This window comes from Calypte anna, chromosome 12 (assembly GCF_003957555.1).
Source record: "Calypte anna isolate BGI_N300 chromosome 12, bCalAnn1_v1.p, whole genome shotgun sequence".
In the NCBI taxonomy this organism is placed as follows: Eukaryota; Metazoa; Chordata; class Aves; order Apodiformes; family Trochilidae; genus Calypte; species Calypte anna.
Genome location: NC_044258.1, coordinates 224,683 through 245,196, shown reverse-complemented (window position 1 = coordinate 245,196; position 20,514 = coordinate 224,683). Strand labels below are relative to the sequence as shown.

At 50.4% G+C, this 20,514-nt stretch overlaps 2 protein-coding genes across 3 annotated transcripts; one reads left to right on the top strand and one right to left on the bottom strand.

Annotated features, from left to right (window-relative positions):
* Positions 1 to 2,940: 2,940 nt before the first annotated feature.
* On the bottom strand, positions 2,941 to 7,217 carry MKRN2OS (MKRN2 opposite strand). Its single transcript, XM_030458726.1, has 4 exons — positions 7,015 to 7,217; positions 6,553 to 6,602; positions 5,709 to 5,871; positions 2,941 to 3,654 (listed from the first exon to the last, which is right to left on the bottom strand). The coding sequence occupies exons 1-4, from the start codon at positions 7,215 to 7,217 to the stop codon at positions 3,414 to 3,416; spliced, it is 657 nt and encodes a 218-aa protein (XP_030314586.1). The 3' UTR covers positions 2,941 to 3,413.
* A 67-nt stretch (positions 7,218 to 7,284) lies between these two features.
* MKRN2 (makorin ring finger protein 2) lies at positions 7,285 to 18,553 on the top strand. Of its 2 annotated transcripts, none has more exons than XM_030458586.1 (8): positions 7,285 to 7,454; positions 8,008 to 8,136; positions 9,417 to 9,595; positions 10,582 to 10,886; positions 12,147 to 12,361; positions 13,680 to 13,790; positions 15,515 to 15,659; positions 17,253 to 18,553. In XM_030458586.1, exons 1-8 carry the CDS (start codon positions 7,429 to 7,431, stop codon positions 17,394 to 17,396), a joined length of 1,254 nt encoding a protein of 417 aa, XP_030314446.1. In that variant the 5' UTR covers positions 7,285 to 7,428; the 3' UTR covers positions 17,397 to 18,553. The 2 variants fall into 2 exon arrangements, with proteins under 2 accessions (XP_030314446.1, XP_030314447.1); XM_030458587.1 differs by having other exon boundaries at positions 7,289 to 7,443.
* The last annotated feature ends 1,961 nt before the right edge of the window (positions 18,554 to 20,514 follow it).

Sequence of the window (20,514 nt, the reverse complement as noted above, 5' to 3'; positions counted from 1 at the left end):
AGTTGCACACACTTAAGATTTGGGGAGAGATCAGGTTGTGGCATTAGTGAGCATTGTAACACTTGCTGTTAGGTGCCTAGACCCTGGAACAAGCACTGCTCAGATTTGAGGAACTCTTTCCAGAACAAGCAAGGATTTACATGAATTCTGGGGTCTGAGCACCTTTGCAAGCTCTCTTTGCCCTGAATGTTTGTAAAACAGCCTGGGGGACACCTCTGCACTTCATGTGAGTGAGGCACAGGCCAGTGCTGGGCACCTGCTGTTTTCTGACTTTTTGGTAAGACTTAATTATCTAGATTGCAGGTTCCTACATATAGGACATGTTTGCTATTGCTAAGCCACGTTTGGAAACCAAACCAACCAACCCAGCAGGTGTTCAGCTGCCTTTCAAGTGGACCCAGAAGGTTTTCAGTACCAATTACACTGCAGTTTAAGTTTTTATGCTTTAAATTCTGGCATTTCAGTTGCACCTTAGTCTTTGAACAAAAGGCTCCCTTGCTTCACTGAGCTGTTAAGATTTTTATTCCCTCCCAATGTTTTGAGGAGGATACATTATAGCTGGGGACAGTGACACCCTGTTGGGTTTTTTGTGCTGTTTTCATTCTCTGTAAAAAGGGGTTTGCCTCTTTGCCTCCCGCTTGCAGAAAAATTGGCAAAGGACAGTAAAAATTACATCAACTTGGGACTGCTCCCACCACCCTGTGCAGATGCCCTGGAAATTCCACACAGCTAGAAGGGGGAGATCATAGAATTGGCTGGGTTGGAAGGGACCTCAGAGATCATCAAGTCCAACCCTTGAACTCGATGCGGTTGCTAGACCATGGCACTCAGTGCCACATCCAGTCTCTTTTTAAATATCTCCAGACACGGAGAATCCACTACTTCCCTGGGCAGCCCATTCCAATGCCTGATCACCCTCTCCAGAAAGAAATTCTTTCTCATCTCCAACCTAAACCTCCCCTGGCACAACTTGAGACCCTGCCCTCTTGTCTTGCTGAGAGTTGCCTGGGAAAAGAGCCCAACCCCCCCCTGGCTCCAACCTCCTTTCAGGGAGTTGCAGAGAGTGATGAGGTCTCCCCTGAGCCTCCTCTTCTCCAGCCTCAACACCCCCAGCTCCCTCAGCCCTTCCTCACAGGAATTCTGCTGGATCCCTTCAGAGCCTCCTTGCTCTTCTCTGGACCTGCTCCAGCACCTCAGTCTCCTTCCTGAGGGGCTGAGGGGCCCAGAACTGGACACAGGACTCAAGCTGTGGCCTCACCAGGGCTGAGCACAGGGGCAGAATCCCTTCCCTGGACCTGCTGGCCACGCTGTTCCTGAGCCAGCCCAGGATGCCATTGGCCTTCTTGGCCACCTGGGCACACTGCTGGCTCCTCTTCAGCTTCCTGGCAATCCAGACTCCCAGGTCCCTTTCTGCCACTCTGTGCCCAGCCTGGAGCTCCCCATGGGGCTGTTGTGGCCAAAGTGCAGGACCCAGCACTTGGCCGTGTTGAACCTCATCCCATTGGGATCATCCCAACTCTCCAGTCTGTCCAGGTCCCTCTGCAGAGCCCTCCTGCCTTCCAGCTGATCCACACTCCCCCCCAACTTAGTATCATCAGCAAGTTTGCTGATGATGGACTCAATCCCCTCATCTAAATCCTCTATAAAGATATTAAACAGAACTGGGCCCAACACTGATCCCTGGGGGACACCACTAGTGACCGGCCACCATTTTGATGCAGCCCCGTTCAGCACCACTCTCTGGGCCCGGCCCTCCAGCCAGTTCCTAACCCAGCACAGGGTGCTCCTGTCCAAGCTGTGGGCTGACAGCTTTTTCAGGAGGATGCTGTGGGAGACGGTGTCAAAGGCTTTGCTGAAGTCCAGGTAGAGCACATCCACAGCCTTCCCCTCATCCACCAGGCAGTCACCCGATCATAAAAGGAGATCAGGTTGGTCAGACAGGATCTTCTGGTCTCTGCTTTCACTGGATGCAGCTTCTGCTGGAAAGATGTCAAATGAAAATGGGAATTGCACAGGAGCCGTTTCAAGCTGAAGAGGTGTTGGCTGTAGCTGGGAGGGTGTTTTGTTGCCAGCTGCAGGTAGCTACTTCATCCTTCAGTAGTTCTGTCACTAGGTACTTGTACCATAGCACTGATACTTGTCATTGGATTTATATTTTACCAGTTAAATACAATTTTTGGATTCTGATTGACTCAGCCAGCATTCCACAATTTCTTTTTTGTAAGCCAGATCCTGGCTGAGGAATTCTGCCTTGCTCTAGGAGTGGTGGGGGGGGAATGTCTCTTAAAGCAGCTGAACAGCACATTTCAAGCTTGTCCTCTCTGCTCTGCTGTGGCTTTTGAATGTGCTTTTAAAGGAGCTGTAAATCAGAATTTAGCAAGAAAATGGAAGGAATTTAGGAAGGAAATGGATGGGGGAAGCACGTGCAGTGTGGTGTATGCAGTTAGGTGGTACTGGGGAGCAGGATTAATGCAGTTTGTGCATAAAAAGTATAAACCAGATGTGGACAAAACCTCAATCATTTATTATAACAGCTCCATCTCTGAGAAAATAGGACTTGCATCTAGATTAGAACAAACTTCCTTTGAAGAAATTAGTAGGAAGGGAAAAAAACTGGATTTTCTTAAACTAGAATAAAGTAAAATAGCACAATATTCCAGACTGCAGAATTTGAACCTCAGCATACACTGACATGGAATGTGCAATAGGTAAAAAGGTGCTGCTGGAGGATCTTTTTTATTTCTTTTAACTTATTTTTGTCTAATTCTCAAGTTTAAACTCAAAGAGAAATCCTGAGGAGTCTGTTGCTTCTTACAAATCCTAACAGATCCAGGCATTAGTTTATTATATTTTAATACAAAGCATCTGTCTTGGTTTGAGGAATGAATGTGCAAAGTATAAAGAAGAACTGGAAAAGAAATATATCAGGCAAGGGAGATTAATTAATTTGTTGGTATATTTCTTAGTAATTGAAGGAAAATAACTTTGCATGTAGTGTATCTGCATGAAGTCATGGACTTTGGATTTTAGCAGCATACAAGCACAAGTTCTCCTTTTCACCCATCAGGAAACAAATGTGATGGGAAAAAAAAAGATTTTGGTTTGCTACAGCTGAAGTTAGCACAGTTGATTTGTTAAACCCCTTAATTACAAAGCAGTTATGAGTTCTGATATTAAATGTCTTGACAGAAGAGAGCAGAGAGGAAGTGTAAATAGGAAGTTTTCCACGTGAGGAGTTCACACAGCAATTTCCTGTAGTGTGTAGAGTGTTGTTGCATTCAAATACAGCAGTTCAGACCCCCAGTCCTTTCATAAGGTGCAGGTTAACACACTGATCGTGGTTTTAAACACATCAGTAGATCAGAAACCTTAAACCAAGACTTTGAAGCTCCCTTTTTCCTGCTGTAGGTGTTTCAGTGTAGCAACACATCCTTTTCAGCAACCTTTTCTTCCTCAGGAAGGGGCACGATGTAGAACTCATTTGCTGTGAGCTGCTGCTGCAGAGTGATGTATTTGGAAGCTTTCCTGGTCTGTGGGATCACAAACTTCTCTGTGAACTCACTCTTGCTCATCTGCTCTTTCCCTTGTGCAGCCAGGATGCTGTTGATGAACCCCAGTGCAAACGTGAAGCAGTTGTGCTCCTGCTCCTCATACCTAGGAAAAAACAGCTCATTAGGAAGAGCTGGCACCAATCTGTTAATTACTCTGCATGAGGAATGTTTTACTGAGTGGGGTAAGGAAGCACACACTCTGCAAGAACTGCTGTCACCTTCCTTTAGTGCTGGTGTTCAAATAGATTCTCTTCATGGCAAGCTGTGCTTTCCAGCCAGGGATACTGGAAACTGTGAGCATGAAAAACAAAATGAAGGCTGCAGACCTGACAATAATGAGTTTCTTATTTTTTTATACTTAATTTGGCTTTTACCTTGCCAACCTTTGGTCTTCCATGTATTGTTAACTTTTAACATCTTGGAAACCTCTTCCTCTTGGAAACCACTGTGAATTTTGTGCCACCACGTGTGCTTCTTGCAGTGTGGGGCATTCACTTGGAAGCTCTCTGAAAATCAGCTGAGTTCTCTCACTGACACCTTGATGGAGTTGCTGTACAGTGTGTCAGTCACACTCCCATTTGCAAAAACCAGTGTATTTCTTCAAGGACAGAAACACAAATTGTCCTGCAGTGTGTGTGTTCAGTGTCTGCACACACAAATGCCTCCCTGAAGTGGCTCTGATTAAGCAGAGCAGGGATTTTTCTTTCCTGTTTGCAGGGAATCTTTTATAATGCAAAAAATTCTCTTATACAGCTCTCATTACCACGTGTCTTCCAGTTAGCCTTTTAATTTTTGGGAAGCATGTTTATATCCTGACAAGCAAAAACCCAGTGTCTCTCAGGAATTTCTAATTTTGTTGGTCGTGGCTGTGGCTGCTGTTCCAGACCATCCTTCCCCTAAAGGAAAAGCAATCAAGAAAATTAGAAATAGGCTTGGCCTGAACCCAGAGGAGCTACAGGATTAGTTTAGCACAGTTCCTGTCCATTGAAAAAAAGGAAATGGAGGCATTAACTTAACACCTGAAAAACAAACCCAAAATGTTCAATTTTCAGCAGTGCAGTGGTCCCTGGTTTGTTTGGGAAAAAGTAGGTCACTTGTCAGGAGGTGGCAGATGGGAGAAAACCAAAGAAAAGCTTGCAGGAGAGATGCACACATTTACCCACCTGCTACCAAGCCCTTTTTGACTTCAGGTTAATTTTAGTAATAATGTTCAGGCCTAAGGAACTCTACAAGTATCACACAAATCCTCTTGGCTTTCCAAATTCTGTTCTAGGTCAATTTCATCTCCCAGTAGCAGGGGGATAACATGTTCCCTCTGAAACTTCATAATCAAGCTCAGGCAGGATTGCTATAACCTGCTTTTGATTTGCTGGGGTTTTTTTTAATATAAAGTATGGTATCCATGCTCATCAACTCTGTTGTCTGCAAAGCCTGGCCAGGCTGCTGGTTACATTTTTGTTCCTGATGAGCAGCTGAAGGGCTGGTGTTCCTTGAGGAGCTGCCTGGGTGGTGTGGCAGCTCCTGTTTACATGGTGTGGAACTTTTAACACCATCATCAGGCATCAGCTTCAAGGAAAGCTACAAAGAACTGAGCATTCTCCTTGGAGCATACTGGTTTGATTCAAAACCTGTGGAAGTCTTGCTGTATTTAACTCTCCAAAGCAATGTTGGGAGAGCTGGGAATGAGCCTGGCTGTGTTTTCATCAGGGACAACAAAGAAGTCAGCTGGATACAGAAGCTGGGCGAGAATACCATCAGGGTGGTCAGCCTGTAGCAACAAATACACCAAAAGCTGTTGAAAAGTAGAAGAAATAACTCCTTAAACTGCACCTGGACTTCTCTACTTTTGTACTCAGCAGCATGAATGTTTCATTGAGCTGTTTTGCCACACAAAATTCTTTTGCTGCTGAAGGAAACTTTGCTCAAATGATCCTTCATTTTAGAGCTTTTATATTCCAGCAGCTGGGTTTGTAACTCAGGATTTCAAACCCCTCTTTTGCTCTTCAGCAAGGTCAGGGAGCTTCACCTGACAGGGTTGTTCAGACTGGTTGGTTAGAAATGTAAAGGAGCAAGGTTCTGAGTGAACCACAACCCTTGTGGGGTCCTTACCATCCCAGACAAAAAACTCCTGTGGCACCCAGCTTCTAAACAACATACCTGTGAGGAAGCCAGGCCTCTCCCACAGAAAAGTCCTCTAGGAGCTGATCCCACTGCTGCAGAAGCCCCAACATGTCTGGCTGTACCAGGGGGATGCTAATGCACTGTTCCCAGCCAGTTTCAGATCTGTGGATGCCCTCCTGGTTGTAATGATAAACCACACCTGGAAATGAGGAGCAACAGATTGTCAGGTGGCACTGGAGAAACCAACCATATCGGGGTTTTTTTGTTTGTTTCTTTTCCTTCTGTTTGTGTGTTTTTTTGTTTTTTTGTTTTTTTTTTTAAGTGATTTCCCATCCTGCCATCCCTTTGCAGACTGGCTGCAGAGGAGAAGCTTCAGTTTTATCAAAAACCTCATTTTCACAGAGCCATCCCAGGTGTCTGCTGATAAAAAAATCAACTTAAGGCTTCTTAAACCCATGGGTTTGACCCTCTGTAGATGAAAGAAACCTGAAGTGAGATCTGGCAGGGTGGGGCTTCTCTAGAAGGACCTGACTGGATTTGTCAGGTGGGGTTGTTTTGTTTGTTTAGCTTTTCACTAGGGGTATTTTTAGAACCAGCCAAAACTCTGCTTAAGTCCAACTTTCCTGATTTTTCATTAGCAGGGAGTTAGGGATTTATTTCCCTGGGTCAGGAGGAGGTGGCAGCTGTCCCCCTGCAGTGAGAAGAGGGGCACAGCCTTGGCCAGAGAAATCCGTACATCCCAGAACTTCTGATCTTTATGGGATACTCTTTCGCGGTGACCCCTGCAGCAGCCCCAGGAGCTGTTGCTGCCTGGGCCGTTCACCGGAACCGGAGTGGACCTCAGGAGCAGGGGCTGGTTCCGAGACCCCCGCAGCTTTACCCTTCCTGTTGGTGATTCCCACGTGGAGGTCCGAATTCCCGTCGTATCCTCTGCAAGGGAAACGGCAGCTCATGGGCCCGGCCGGACGGGATGCCGAACCACACACGCCGGTTCCGACCACACGGGCTCGGTCTGCCGGCACCGACCACCGGAGCTCGAGTGGCACCGCGGGGGTGCGGAGCGGGGACCCTCCCGAGCACCCCGGGAACCTCCGAATCCCCCGGGAGTCCTCCCGAACACCCCGGAGCCCTCCCGAACACCCCGGGAGCCCTCCCGAACACCCCGGAGCCCTCGGGTCCCTCCCGAGCACCCCGGGAACCTCCGAATCCCCCGGGAGTCCTCCCGAACACCCCGGAACCCTCGGGACCCTCCCAAGCCCCCAGGTGCGGCTGAGACCCGCCGCTCCCTGTGCCCCCGCAGAGCTGGTCGGTTGGGTTCGGTTCGGTCGGGTCGGGTCGGTACCTGAGGAAGGTGCCTCGGGTGGGTGTGATGAGGAGCGCGGGGCTGCGCGGGGCCGTGTCCCGCAGGGGGCTCGGGAGGCGCTGGGGGGCTTGGCTCAGCCCCGCCGGTAGGGGGCGCCCGCAGAGGGGGCAGTGCCGGGGCGTGCGCCGGCAGAAGATGGCGGAGCCGCAGTGCCGCACGCGCACCACGCCGCTCTCCGCCATGGCGCCGCTCTGGCCCCGCCCCCCAACCCCGCCTCTAACCTGGCCCCAACGCGACTCTATGCTGCGGCGCGTCGTCGAATTGCGTCCGGGCGAGAGGGAGAGCTCCGCCTCGTTCCGCCCCACTCCCCCCACTTCTCCCTCCCCCTCAGCGGAACCCCGCGGCGCGGTGCGGGGATCCGGCCGGACCGGGGGAGGGAGGCGCGGGGCCAGGATGAGCACCAAGCAGGTGACCTGCAGGTGAGGGCTTGGCCCGGCCCGGCCCGGTTCAGTCTGGCTGCTCAGGCCCAGGCCCGGGCCGAGCCGGCGGGCGGCTCTGGGGCGGCTCTCGGGAGGCTCTGGGGCGGCTCTGGGTGGGCTCTGAGGTGGTTCTGGGGGAGCTCTCGGGAGGCTCTAGGGGGCCTCTGGGGGAGCTCTCGGGAGGCTCTGGGGCGGCTCTGAGGGGACTCTGAGGTGGCTCTGGGAGGGCTCTGAGGTGGTTCTGGGGGAGCTCTGGGGAGGCTCTGGGGGGGCTCTGGGGGAGCACTGCGGGGGCTCTCAGGCCCGGCGCGGCCCCGGCGTTCCCCTCCGTCCCGGGCAGCCCGGTCTGGGCCCCGCTGGTGCTGCCCGGGGCCCGGAACCATGGGGAGCTTGGGCAGGGCTGCGGTGCGGGGTCCTGACACGGGATCCGGCCCTGAGAAAGCAGCCAGGCCCCGGGGGTGTGTGTGAGGGGGTGTGTGGGGTGTCAGCCCCGTGAGGAAGGGGCTGCAGCTCCCGGCCAGCTCCGGGCTCCATCTGAAGAGCTTCTCCCCAGGTACTACATGCAAGGAGTGTGTCGGGAGGGCAGCAAGTGTCTGTTCTCACACGATCTGGCTACAAGCAAATCCTCCACCATCTGCAAGTACTACCAGAAGGGGCAGTGTGCCTACGGAGCACGGTGCAGGTAAAGCCTCTGCCTGGGACACTGAGCTGGGAGGAAGGGGGTGCAGTTACCATCTGCAGTCAGCTTTACACCTCAGGCAGGCAAAGATCAAGAAAAGCTTGAAAAAAAAAAAAGATAAAAAAGGAATTAAATAATACAGTAAGCACCACAAGGGTTTTCTCCCCTGACCACAGCAGCTCATGGCCCCCCTGTTCCACTCTGCCTTGGCCTCAGCAATGTTTAACTCCATCGAAACTAAATATTAAGTTGTGTTTTTTAACCTGGTTCTCAGCACAGTAAAAGTTACTGAAGGCAGAGGCAGAGCCTGCAGCCTCAGAGGGAGCAGCACTGGGTTTGCTTTCCCTGTGGGTGAGGGGCAGGAAGGGTCAGTGCTTTGCTCAGGCCTCCTCCTCACAGGTTCTGATGCTCAGGTTTGGGGGCTGCCAGCCCCTCAGAGTGTTTCTTGGGCTCCCCTGGGTTTGGTAGGAAAGCTGAGCAGTTCCACACCTTTTCCTGAAGGTTTCTGGCTAAAACTCCTGGAGAAATGCTCTGGTGAGTGCTGTGTGGCAGCTCAGGTTACATCCCCCAGGGCTGTGCTGTGGGAAAGGGGTAGCTGGGGCTGGGCTGGGGGATCCCCTGCTCTGTCCCATTGCCTCTGCTTTGCTTCCTTCATGGTCCCCCTGGGGGATCAGGAGCAAACAGGGATGGTTCCTGCAGTCTGAGTCAGCTCTGTGCCATTCCCTGGGGGGCTCTTTCCTCCCTCTGCTCACCAGACTCTGCTCAGGCCCCTTTGGTGGCTGCAGAGCTCCTGGTTCTGCCTCCCTGCAGCTGTTTGGGGGCTGAGTTTGGGGCTCCTGGGGCACCTCTGTGGCTGCCTCAGGGCAGGGAGGGGACAACAATTCTGTTCCCCTCACAACTGCTCAGGTGTGTCCACCATGGCTTTGCTGTCACCTCCTCCCAGCACTGGTGGCTTTCCTGGAGCTTCCCTGGGTGCTGGGAGCCCTCTCCTGGCTCCTGAGGAATTTCTGGATGTGGGAGCAGGAGGTGGGAGCTCAGGGGGGGTCACTCCCTCACTGCCCCTGGCAGTTTGCAGTGCCAGGACCCAGCCTGTGTGTGTCAGAGCTGATTCCAGCTGTGCTGGGTGTCTCTGGAGAGGAAAGCACAGAGCCCCCCACCCTCTGGTGGGGAGCAGCTCTGGAAAACCCTTTCCCCGAGGAGGAGCTTCTGAAGTTTTCCTTTTGTTCTCATGCAGATTCCTGGGCCAGGCAGGGCCCCTCTGACACTTGTTCTGCCCACTGCAGGTATGACCACACCAGGCTCCCTGCCTCAGGGGGTGCTGCTGCCCCTGCACCCCCTGCCCTCTCCTCAGCAGCTCTGCAGACCCCCCGGCAGCACCCCCAGCCTGGAGCCCCCATCCCCAGGAGCAGACTGCAGGAATCTGGCAAGAGGGAGAGGAAAACCCTGGTGCTGAGGGACAGAAGTGAGTGGGGCTCTGCTGGGGTGGTTGGTTCAGAGGGGAGGCCTCATTACTGTTCCACTAATTACCATGGTGCTGTAATTAAAGGGGGGGGGGGGGCTACAAAGAGGAGCAAAGGTGCTCCCAGGGAGGTTGAGGTTGGACACAAGAGGAAAATTTTTCCCCTTGAGGACAGACAGACACTGGAATGGCCTCCCAGGGGAAGTGGGGGATTCCCCCACACTGGGAAGGTTTAAGGCTCAGTGCTGGGACGTCTCAGATCAACAAGAATATCAGAAGGGTTGGAGCAGGGGATCCCTGAGGTCCCTTCCCACCTGGCATTCTGCCATTCCATGGTTCCTTTTTATTCCATGATTCCTTTTTATTCCACAATTCCTTTTTATTCCACAATTCCTTTTTATTCCACAATTCTTTTTTATTCCACAACTTCCAAGGAGGCACTCTCAGACCGGGTCCTGCTGTGGCCTCTTTCCTGGAAGCCCTGGGGCCTCTCAGTGCTTTCCATGCCCCATCCTGGTGTTCCCCACAGGATTCCTTGGGAGAAGGGAGGGGATTCTTTGGAGGGGATTTTTTTGTCACGTTTAGGTCGGGGCAGTTTGGGTTAAAGTATTTCTGCCCCTCCAAACTTTTTGTGTGTGTTCTCTTCTCAACATGAGGGCATCTGAAATGCTGCTGTGTGCCTGGCAGCCCTCCAGGGAGCACCAGTATGGAGACTTCTGCTCTCCCTGCCACACCCACCCGTGACAGGAGAGCTGCTTTGGAGGTTTTTTTCAGTCGTTTCTGAGCAGAAAACAGCTGAAGAGGCCTTGAAACAAACTCTTCACTCTGTGAAAATTCTTGTGAGCAAGAGGGGCCTGGGGGTGAGATTGCATTGAGAAGAAAGCTTTTTTTCTTGAAAAAAAAACCAAAACAACCCCACCCACCCCGGCCGATCTTTGGAAGTGCAGTGTGTGGACCTTCTTGTTCCATTCTCCTTTCTGTCCCCCAAGACCTGTGCGGCTCCAGTGAAGAGAAGCAGAAGGGCAGTGTCAGCAGTGAGGTGCTGCCCTGCAGTGAGCAGGATGACAGCCTGGCCCTGAAGCCCCATTCCTACCTGGAAGCCATCTGCAGTGGGCTGGAAGAGGCAGTGGGTGGCAGGTCCTGCCCCGAGGGGGAGCAGCTCTGTCCCTACGCCGCGGCCGGCGCCTGTCACTTTGGGGAGCGCTGCCCTTACCTCCACGGGGACCTCTGTGAGATCTGTGGCCTGCAGGTGCTCCACCCCTTCGACCAGGAGCAGAGGAAAGCTCATGAGATGGTAATGGCCCCGTGGAACTGGGGGGAGGGGAGGCTTCTCCTTGCCCAGCACAAGGTTTGGGTTCCTTTGCTCCAGGATCCAGGTTGGGGGGGATGCGTTGCGGGAGAGGCCAAAGAGCTTTGGGTTTGTTGTGTGGAGGGGTTCTCAGGGGGGTCTCTTCAAGCCTCTGGGCCTTGGTTTGTGATGTAGGTGGCCTTTCACAGCAATCTCTTTGTTCCCATTTCATCCTGACTGGAAACTCACCCTGCAGCCTTCTCCCAGGTCCCTGAAACTCCAGCAGGAGAAGTCTCTTGTAGCACAGCTGTCTGGTGGTGCCCTGGGGGGAGGAGCTGTGGGCTGCTGGGAGGGCTCAGAGCTTGCCCTGCCTGGCTGCTGAGTCCCCTCCTCAGGTGTCTCCTTGGGCCTGGCAGATTTCAGGGCAGGGACAAGAAGGGACAGACTCAACAAAAGGCTTGGGAGCTGAACTCTGAGGTAGGACAGCTGGAGGGAGCCCCTGGGTGAAGCTGGACTCAAGGGGCTGCTGTTTGGGCTATTTGGCTACCAGGTTTGGGTCAGGGCTGGTCAGTGCAGCAGGTCTGAAGGGTGAGAAGGAGCAAGGTGTTTGTGGTCAGTGAAGCAGGTCAGCTCTCCCTTCTCCTGGAGCTTGTTGGTACCTGGCACCATCTCCTGTCCCTCTCAGTGCCCTGTGAGTGGTGGGGGAGAAGCAGCACTTGTCGGAATCCTGCTACTGAGGTGGGATTATTTTGCCTCCTTTTTTTATTGTGAATTTAATTTGAAGTCTTTTAAATTAATTTCACTTGTTGAGTCCAGAGAACTTGGGAAAGCCAAGAGGTGAAGCTGTGCAGCACCAGCTCACCTGGGAGTGCTGTGGGAGGGTGAGTCACTGCTGGGGTGAGAAGGGCTGCAGGGGGAGCTCTCAGACAAGAGTAGCTCATCCTGGAGAACATCCTGGGCATGGTGCCTGTTCTGGAGCCTGAATTTGATGGGGCTAGGGGTGTTGGAAGCATCTTGTGCAGTGCTGCTGATGGGGTGAGGGCAGAGCGAGTGCTGGAGCAGCCTTAGCTGTGATACACCTGGAGCTGAACCATGCTGTAGCTGAATGCTCTGAAAATGAAATTCTGACACTGAAGGGTGGGAATTGTGCTCTTGAGGAGTGTGCCTTGTTTCTCCTGTGCTAGATCCTCTGACAGACACCTCTGCTGGAGGAGGCAGAGGCTGCCCCATGGCCTGCACTAACCAGTGCCATCTCTCCCCTGCCAGATGTGCATGGCCACCTTTGAGCACGACATGGAGAAGGCCTTTGCCTTTCAGGCAAGCCAGGACAAAGTGTGCAGTATCTGCATGGAAGTGGTGTATGAGAAGCCCTCTGCCTCTGAGAGGAGGTTTGGAATTCTTTCCAACTGCAACCACACGTACTGCTTGTCCTGCATCAGGCAGTGGAGGTGTGCCAAGCAGTTTGAGAACCCAGTCATCAAGTAAGTGGGTGCTGAGCAGAGGCTCCTCTGTGGGTTGTGCTGCTGGCCTGGGCTCTCTGATCCAGAACTCAAGCTGGGGATGAGGGGTTTTAACCCAGCCTATGATAAGCTCTGAGCTCAGGAAGTCCTGGCCCAAGGGTTGGTAAATCGCAGGATGCTGGGGTGTGACTCTGAGAACCACCTCCAAGCCCAGCAGCATGCAGCAGGTACCCTGTGGTAGGGGCTTCCTCCCCTCCAAGCCCACCCTGTGTGGGAAGAGCTTGGTCCTTTGCAGCTCAGCCCCTCTTCTGTGGGGCACAGAGCACACACGTGGACTCTGGAACAGCAGAGACCTTGTGACCCTGCAGGCAAAGCCAGGGACTTTTTTTTATTTAAGATGTATGTGCTTAATCACTGGAGTTTTCTCTGATCTCAAGCTAAGTCTCCCACTCATCCCACACCTGTCTGTATCTGAGTGGATGCCTTCACCTTCTAGCTCTATAAAAACATATCCCAAACCTCAGGTGAGAGAATTTAAAACGTCCCATTTTCCCCCTTTTTTTGGGCATCTCTTTTGAAAACTGAAGTTTCAAGCATGCTGAGGAAAAGCTGGGCAATATTCTCAGGTCTCCTGCCAAAGCAAACAGAGTTTCATTGAAGTGAACATCAGGACATAACCTGCACTGGAGCCAGGCTTCTGTTGGATGGGTGCTGAGATGTTTTGCCTGCAGCAGGGACTGGGGTGGTTTGGAGTATGGATTAAATACTGCTCCAAACCATGTTTTTATGTTTCTCCCTAGTGGGGAACACCATGGTTGCTGCAGTTATGCTGAAGGAAGGATTTGGCTTAGTTCTTGTCTCCTGCTGGGAGACAAGGTGGTTTGTGGGGAGGGGAGGCTTGTTGAGGTACCTGGAAGTTGCATTGCAGTTTATGATGTAGGAATCCATCTCATAAACCCCCAAGTGAACAAATCCTCCCTGCTGATACCAGCCAGAGCCCATTCCAGGTGCCTTGGAGAGCTCCCTTTCTCTTCTTCCAGCCAGGCTGCCTTGCTGCTCCGGGGCTCCCACAGGAATTCAGGTGGATTTGTGCCCAGGGGGGGTCAGCAGATGAGGACAACACCCCTGGTTCTTCTGTGTGGAGCCAGAGACAGAGCCAAGGCCACCCCAGCCCTGGCTGTGGGGCAGTGGGGCGAGCAGGGGCTGCTCTGATGCGTGAGGAGCTGGGACAAACCACGGCCCTGTCCCCAGGGAATTGGTGTCTCTGGGGGACTGGCTGCTGTCTAGTGTCACTCCGGGAAGGTAACCGGAGCCTCCCTGGCTTCTCTCCACCCCCCAGGGCGTGTCCTGAGTGCAGAGTGATCTCCGAGTTTGTCATTCCCAGCGCTTACTGGGTAGAAGATCAGGAGAAGAAAAACGAACTGATCGAAGCCTTTAAGCAGGGAGTGGGGTAAGTTCAGCAGTCACAGCCACTCGTGTACCTTGTCCTGAAGACAGGAACACCACGGGCTGGTCCAGTGGAGTGCCTGGAGTTTCTTCATCCCTGGCAAGGTTTTTATGTCCTGATGGCCACGGAAGAATCTGTGCTCTGCCACTTTGAAGCTGTTTCACTTGCCAAAAAAAAAAAAAACCCCACCCAAAACTTTGTGGCTTTTCTGTTGATCCTTTTGACAGAATTCTCTGGAAGGGTCTCGGCTACCAAGGGCAGCAAGCAGGCAAAGAAGATGTGACAGTCACTTGAAATGTGGGATGGGAATTGCCCTCTCCAGGGGTAAAGAGGCAGAGCTGTGCTGGCCGTGAGGGAGTGATAACTCTGGAGGCTGCAGATCACTTGTTGGAGGTTGTGCTGCTTTATCCTGCCTTGTGCAGCAGCCTTGGAACCTGCACTTTGGATTGCAGGCGGGACAAAAAAAGTGCTGTTGAGCCCAGCACTGTCCTGTCAGGTGTTTGGTTCAGTACCTGTCTTGGTTGAGCTGACAGGCAGGCAAAATGTTGGAATAAAACGAATCACTGAGTTTAAAGTGAGGTGGTTCAGCTGGGGGTTGTTCCAGGACACTGTTGCTGGCCTGGGTTTATGTTTTAGCTCACAGGGGTGCTCAGGAGGCTGGGCTGGAGTAGTTGGTGCTGTCCATGTCCTCAGGAGAGGGAGCTTTGGAGCAGAGGGGCTGGAAGTTCCCTGCTGGAAGTTGGGTTTGGCTCTTGGCAGCCTGTGGTATGGACAAGGATACAAAATGTTTGTGCTCTGCTAGGACTGATGCATTGTGTTGTAGGTAGAATTCCTGTACCAAAGAGGTTTTCTGGGGAGATCTCTTGGCAGGCAGGTATAACTTGGGGATTTAGTCTGTCATGGAATGAAAAAATGTTAATAAAAGGGAGGCTAAGCCAGGAGCAGGGGTCACAGCAGCACAAATCCATTCCCATTTATATGCCAGGAGGAAAAAAAGCTTGACCTAGAAACATGGAAGTCACAGCCCCCTTGTGCTTCAGACCAAGACAAATTCATTCTGCCTGGATGGGGGGTTTGGGTGGGTTTGTTTGGGTTTTTTTGTTATTATTGAGCTTTCTTCTCCATTTATTTTCCCATTCTCCGTTTATTTGCTCTGTGCTACACCTTAGGAACCAGGGCATGCTAAGTTTACAAGTCCAAGTGCATCTTCTCTTTATTTTCCTCCTCCTGTTTTTCATTGTAGAACCAGCCCCCAGCCCCCTGCCCACCACTCAGGGAAGAAAATCTCTATGAAGAGCTTGGTCAGCAACAAAGCTGCTGGAAACTGAAAGTATTGTCCCAGAACTGCCCAAGGAGGAACTTGTTCATAATGAATGTAATGGTAGAAAATATAGGGAGGAATGCTGGGAAAATAGCAACAGATTTGTTCATTGTGCTGGAAGTGCATCTGGGAAGGATTGATGGCATTCTTGGAGCACCCTTCCCTTTTTGTGCCTTAAGATAGTTTAATTTTTAAATTTTATTTTACTCACACTGCTGCTCTTTTATGTATCTGTTCACTTTTAGTAACCTTTCCCATCTATTCTGGCTGCTCTCAGGGAACTCAGAGCTCCCAGTGTGTGACCAGGAGCAGTGCTCTGCACCACTGACCAAGGATGAGATAAGAGGGGTGACCTCTGATCTGCTTCCTGCAAGCCATAACTCTCTCTTTCTTCTCATTAAATCAGGAAGAAACCCTGCAAGTACTTTGAGCAAGGAAAAGGAACCTGTCCCTTTGGAGGGAAGTGTCTTTACCTCCATGCTTACCCAGATGGGACACGAGCTGAACCCGAGAAGCCCAGGAAGCAGCTCAGCTCTGAGGGAACTGTGCGGGTAAGGGGCTCCCCATGCACCCACCTTGTGAGTGGAAAGTGCTCTCTGTAAATCTGTTTCACACCAAACATGGCCTTGGAGAAGGGAAGAAAACCTCCCTCAGCTTCCCTTTGAGGCACAGGGAAAGGGAAGGCACCTTGCGTTTAACAGCAGAAATTTATTACTGTTTTATTTTTTTTTTAACCAGTCATTCTCACAGGTCAGGCTACAGTATTAAAAGAATCCCCTTTGCCTTATGTAGCTGCAAATAAAACCACCTGACAGGCTCCAGGGGCACTCTGTGCTGGGTTAGGAACTGGCTGGAGGGCCGGGCCCAGAGAGTGGTGCTGAACGGGGCTGCATCAAAATGGTGGCCGGTCACTAGTGGTGTCCCCCAGGGATCAGTGTTGGGTCCAGTTCTGTTTAATATCTTTATAGAGGATTTAGATGAGGGGATTGAGTCCATCATCAGCAAACTTGCAGATGACACTAAGTTGGGGGGGAGTGTGGATCAGCTGGAAGGCAGGAGGGCTCTGCAGAGGGACCTGGACAGACTGGAGAGTTGGGATGATCCCAATGGGATGAGGTTCAACACGGCCAAGTGCCGGGTCCTGCACTTTGGCCACAACAACCCCATGGGGAGCTCCAGGCTGGGCACAGAGTGGCAGAAAGGGACCTGGGAGTCTGGATTGCCAGGAAGCTGAAGAGGAGCCAGCAGTGTGCCCAGGTGGCCAAGAAGGCCAATGGCATCCTGGGCTGGCTCAGGAACAGCGTGGCCAGCAGGTCCAGGGAAGGGATTCTGCCCCTGTGCTCAGCCCTGGTGAGGCCACAGCTTGAGTCCTGTGTCCAGTTCTGGGCCCCTCAGCTCAGGAAGGAGATTGAGGTGCTGGAGCAGGTCCAGAGAAGAGCAAGGAGGCTGTGAAGGGATCCAGCAGAATTCCTGTGAGGAAGGGCTGAGGGAGCTGGGGGTGTTGAGGCTGGAGAAGAGGAGGCTCAGGGGAGACCTCATCACTCTCTGCAACTCCCTGAAAGGAGGTTGGAGCCAGGGGGGGGTTGGGCTCTTTTCCCAGGCAACTCTCAGCAAGACAAGAGGGCAGGGTCTCAAGTTGTGCCAGGGGAGGTTTAGGTTGGAGATGAGAAAGAATTTCTTTCTGGAGAGGGTGATCAGGCATTGGAATGGGCTGCCCAGGGAAGTAGTGGATTCTCCGTGTCTGGAGATCTTTCCAAAGAGCCTGGATGTGGCACTGAGTGCCATGGGCTGGGAACTGCAGCGGGAGTGGATCAAGGGTTGGACTTGATGAGCTATGAAGTCCCTTCCAACCCAGCCCGTTCTATGATTCTATGAAAAGCACCTGACAGGCTTAGAGCTGTCTAAAAAAGTGGTGGTGGCTTGGGCACCTGAAGGGTGGGGACAGCCCCTGGGGTTACAGCTCCACCTGGTTCCTGGAGCCTTGTGTTCATAGTAAGGAGAGGAGTTGTCTCTCTGAGCTGAAAACCAAACATTGCTGAGTGTTTAAACAGAGCACAAAGCAGCTTTGGAGTCCCAGCCTCATGCTGGTGAGGGAAAATACTTGGAAAATGGTTCCTGCTCAGTCAGATTTTCTTCTCTTGCAGTTCTTCAACTCTGTTCGCCTGTGGGACTTCATCGAGGACAGGGAGAGCAGGACTGTGAGCAGCACAGATGATGAAGTCACAGACCTTGGAGAACTTTTCATGCACCTTTCTGGGGCTGATGACGACTCTGCTACTTCCCAATAAAGAGGAGGAAAGGTCCTGTCCTTGACAGCAATCCAGCTATTTATTTAGCCATGCTTTGTCTTTCTACAGCACAGTTAGGATGAACGTACCCTGTGGTTTTCTTGTGCAGTCCTGGTAAAGTTTTCAGATAGTTTTTTGTATGGCAACAAAAATACTAAAATATATTTTAAAAAGTTAAATTGATTGCATGGAAAAAACCCAGCCTAATCCCAAGAGGGTTTTCTGCCTCTTTGGCCTAAATTATGCTGTCCTGTGAGGTGAGTGTGAGGTGGCGTAATTACAGCTCCTCTCTTACCATTTAAAACTTAAGCTGTTAAAAATTGTTACTAAATCTATTTTGGGTGGGGTTTTTTCTCTACTAAGTGTGTATCTACAAAAACCCACTGGGAATAATGGTCAGTGTAGCTTTTTTTTTTTTTTTAAAAAAAAAAGAGACTTAAGAACTAATGCATTATACCTCAAAGTAGTACCTAGAGTTCTGAATCAAGTTTCCTGTGCTCTTGCAGAGTTCAGTGGTAGGGCCTGGGCACTGCTCAAGGTCCTACCCTGGCTTTTAAAATCATTGAAGAGTGGGAGAAGTGTCCCTTGGACCACCTGTCCTAAAGCAAACACAATTCATCTGTTCTGGCAGAGAAGTTCTGGAGGGACAGTGTACAGCAAAATTAAACTGACTGCACTAATTGGCTTTTGGAAACTGTCTAATAAGTAGTTAAGTAATCACTGCAACAATAATAGTGAGATTTTTTTCTTCTGTTTATTTCACATGTATCCCACTGGTAGGGAAATTTTTACTCAGGTTAAAGGAAGTAACCAAAATTACATGAAGTGACTAAATAATTTTCTGACCTCCTTATATCAGTGATCTTATGGTTTGCAACTCTGCAACAGAAATAATTTCAGCTACAAAAGAAACAACTTGGTTTAATTGCTGCTTTTCCTAACGCAGTGGCAGACTGGTCCTTGGCCTCTGGCTCCAACCCAGGCTTAGCTCAGCCCAATTTCCAGGCACCTCCCACCCCCTGCCAGCTGCCAGAGAGCCCCAAACTGGCACCATTCCCAACTTTCCCCACCTTGGTGACACTTTTAAGGTGGCTGCAGTGCAGCAGGTGCCAAGGCTGCCTCCAGCTTCCTCCCCTCAGCAGCTCCTTCACCTCCAGCAGCTCCCAGACCTCAGCCACCCCTTTGTTTTTTCAGGTAAAGGTCCAGAAGGTGCCAGATATTGACACATCTCTTCTGAGTTAATGAAATGAGAATCCTAGAATCAGAACTCCTAGAGGAGCCCAGAATTAGGGGTGAGAAGATCTTTTAATACTGTACCAACCATGGAATTGTTGTTGGCTTTTATTTTATGTTAAAACTTTAAATTCACATTTGTGTTGCAAAAGAGATTTGCAGTTTGATAGAAGAAATTAAATCTGCTTAATGATTTGTAGTTAACTTTGCAATTAATCTAAAAACTCAGTCTGAACAGCACTGACCTGGCAGGGCCTTAGAGCTCTGGGGTCCAGTTTCCCCCTGCACAACCCTAAATGAAACCCAGGGAAAACTCAAGCAGCTGGAGAAGGCTGCATGCCCAGGAGAGGTCACTTGTCTGCTTGAAAACTCAGAAAAAAACCCCTACATTTTGGAAACCTTGACTGGGGGGGGGACAAACAAAATTACTTGTATTGTGAAGCAAAGTATATTTAGAGGCACAAAAAAACCCCTCTGACATCAGCAAAGAGGGCACTGCTGCCAGGGGTAAGAACTGAGAGCTGGGTCACTGTCATAAAGGGACTTCCAGCCGGGATTCAAACCATTCAAATGGCCCCAAATGAGTGCTGCATTATTAACTGCTTGGCATTTATGGGTCAAAACTGGAGCTGAGAACTGTTCCAGGTAGGAATAACTGCTTTTCTCCAAGGGTTTCATCAGAAGCTCCACTGGGGTCTCTCACACTGAGCAGCACATTCTGCTCTGACCCAGAAAGTCTCACTTCTCCACAGTCATTTCCTCCCCAAGGTTTTTTTAACAATTGGACAATCTGACTTCCCATGAAGTCAGCTCTTAATTTGTCACTTTCTGTAACCACTTACTTTTCAGCTGCTCTTGTAAACTGGCCCAAGAACACACTGGTGAAGATATTGCTCTGGTTAAAGTCTCATTAGTGTAATTGCTCAGCACTAATTACCAAGGTGAAGGGAAATGATGGCTGACTGAGATGTAATACTCTGAGCTGGATGTTCAGGAGCACTTTCCTGGACATCCTTTCTACCCCAAAACACATAAAAGCCCCTCACCTCCCCACTGAAGCTTCCTTCTAGCTCATCTTCCACACTTTTATTTTATTTTCCACAGGACTATTTTCAGTAATAAAAGATACAAAAATACCCCACCAACAACCTCAGAGAGGATATTCTTGATCTCAAACAAGACATTTCTGGTTTGCTTTGCCCCAAGAAGACATAAACCAGGTACCAGTAGTCTGAAATGAAAAAGGTAACTTGTTTTCCAAAGCTACCTGGGAACAACACAAAGAGAAGTTTTAATTTAATTTAATTTTAAGACTTAAAAGCTCAGGGCCTTTTACATTGTCCATATAGCAGCTTTCATCTAATTTGACATTAAGTGCTGGTCAAAATAAGCTCATTAAAATATTTTCATTTACCAGGACACACATCTCTTTTAAATATTAGGTATTCATAGTTGGAAATCAGAGCCAAAGTAAAGCTTACCTTTTTTTTTTTTTTTTTTAATCCATTCTTGAACTTACGATAATGAAGCTGGAATGAGATATAACTGATGTTTAGAGAGGGCTGCAGTTAAAATGCCAGCAATATTCTTAAAAATTGTTGCAGAGCAACATGGAACAGTTTCCTCTAACCCTGAAACTAGTTGTTAGCAAGCAGATTTTATGGTCATGCTCAATAATCACCTAAAGATTAATATTCCACCCTTCTGATAATGTTACCCACATTCTGAAGACCACCTCGATGGTATTTTTTTTTAAGTGTAGGTTCCTCCCTTCCTTTCCAGAAGCACTTGGTGAGTTTCTGCTTGCTGCAAATAAGCTCCAGTGGCTGTTTGGAGATGAGAGGCAGTGAAAAGTTGCACATTAAACTGTCAAAATTCAGAGCAG

What these genes read in the sequence shown, in the direction of transcription:
- MKRN2 (XM_030458586.1), top strand. Translation starts at nt 7,429, where the DNA reads ATGAGCACCAAGCAGGTGACCTGCAG. An exon ending in CCTGGTGCTGAGGGACAGAA is followed by an intron (nt 9,596 to 10,581) that starts GTGAGTGGGGCT and finishes CTGTCCCCCAAG; the next exon opens with ACCTGTGCGGCTCCAGTGAA. An exon ending in GCCTTTAAGCAGGGAGTGGG is followed by an intron (nt 13,791 to 15,514) that starts GTAAGTTCAGCA and finishes TCATTAAATCAG; the next exon opens with GAAGAAACCCTGCAAGTACT.
- MKRN2OS (XM_030458726.1), bottom strand. Translation starts at nt 7,217, where the DNA reads ATGGCGGAGAGCGGCGTGGTGCGCGTGCGGCACTGCGGCTCCGCCATC. An exon ending in ACCCGAGGCACCTTCCTCAG is followed by an intron (nt 6,603 to 7,014) that starts GTACCGACCCGA and finishes TTTCCCTTGCAG; the next exon opens with AGGATACGACGGGAATTCGG. An exon ending in GGGAATCACCAACAGGAAGG is followed by an intron (nt 5,872 to 6,552) that starts GTAAAGCTGCGG and finishes CCTCATTTCCAG; the next exon opens with GTGTGGTTTATCATTACAAC.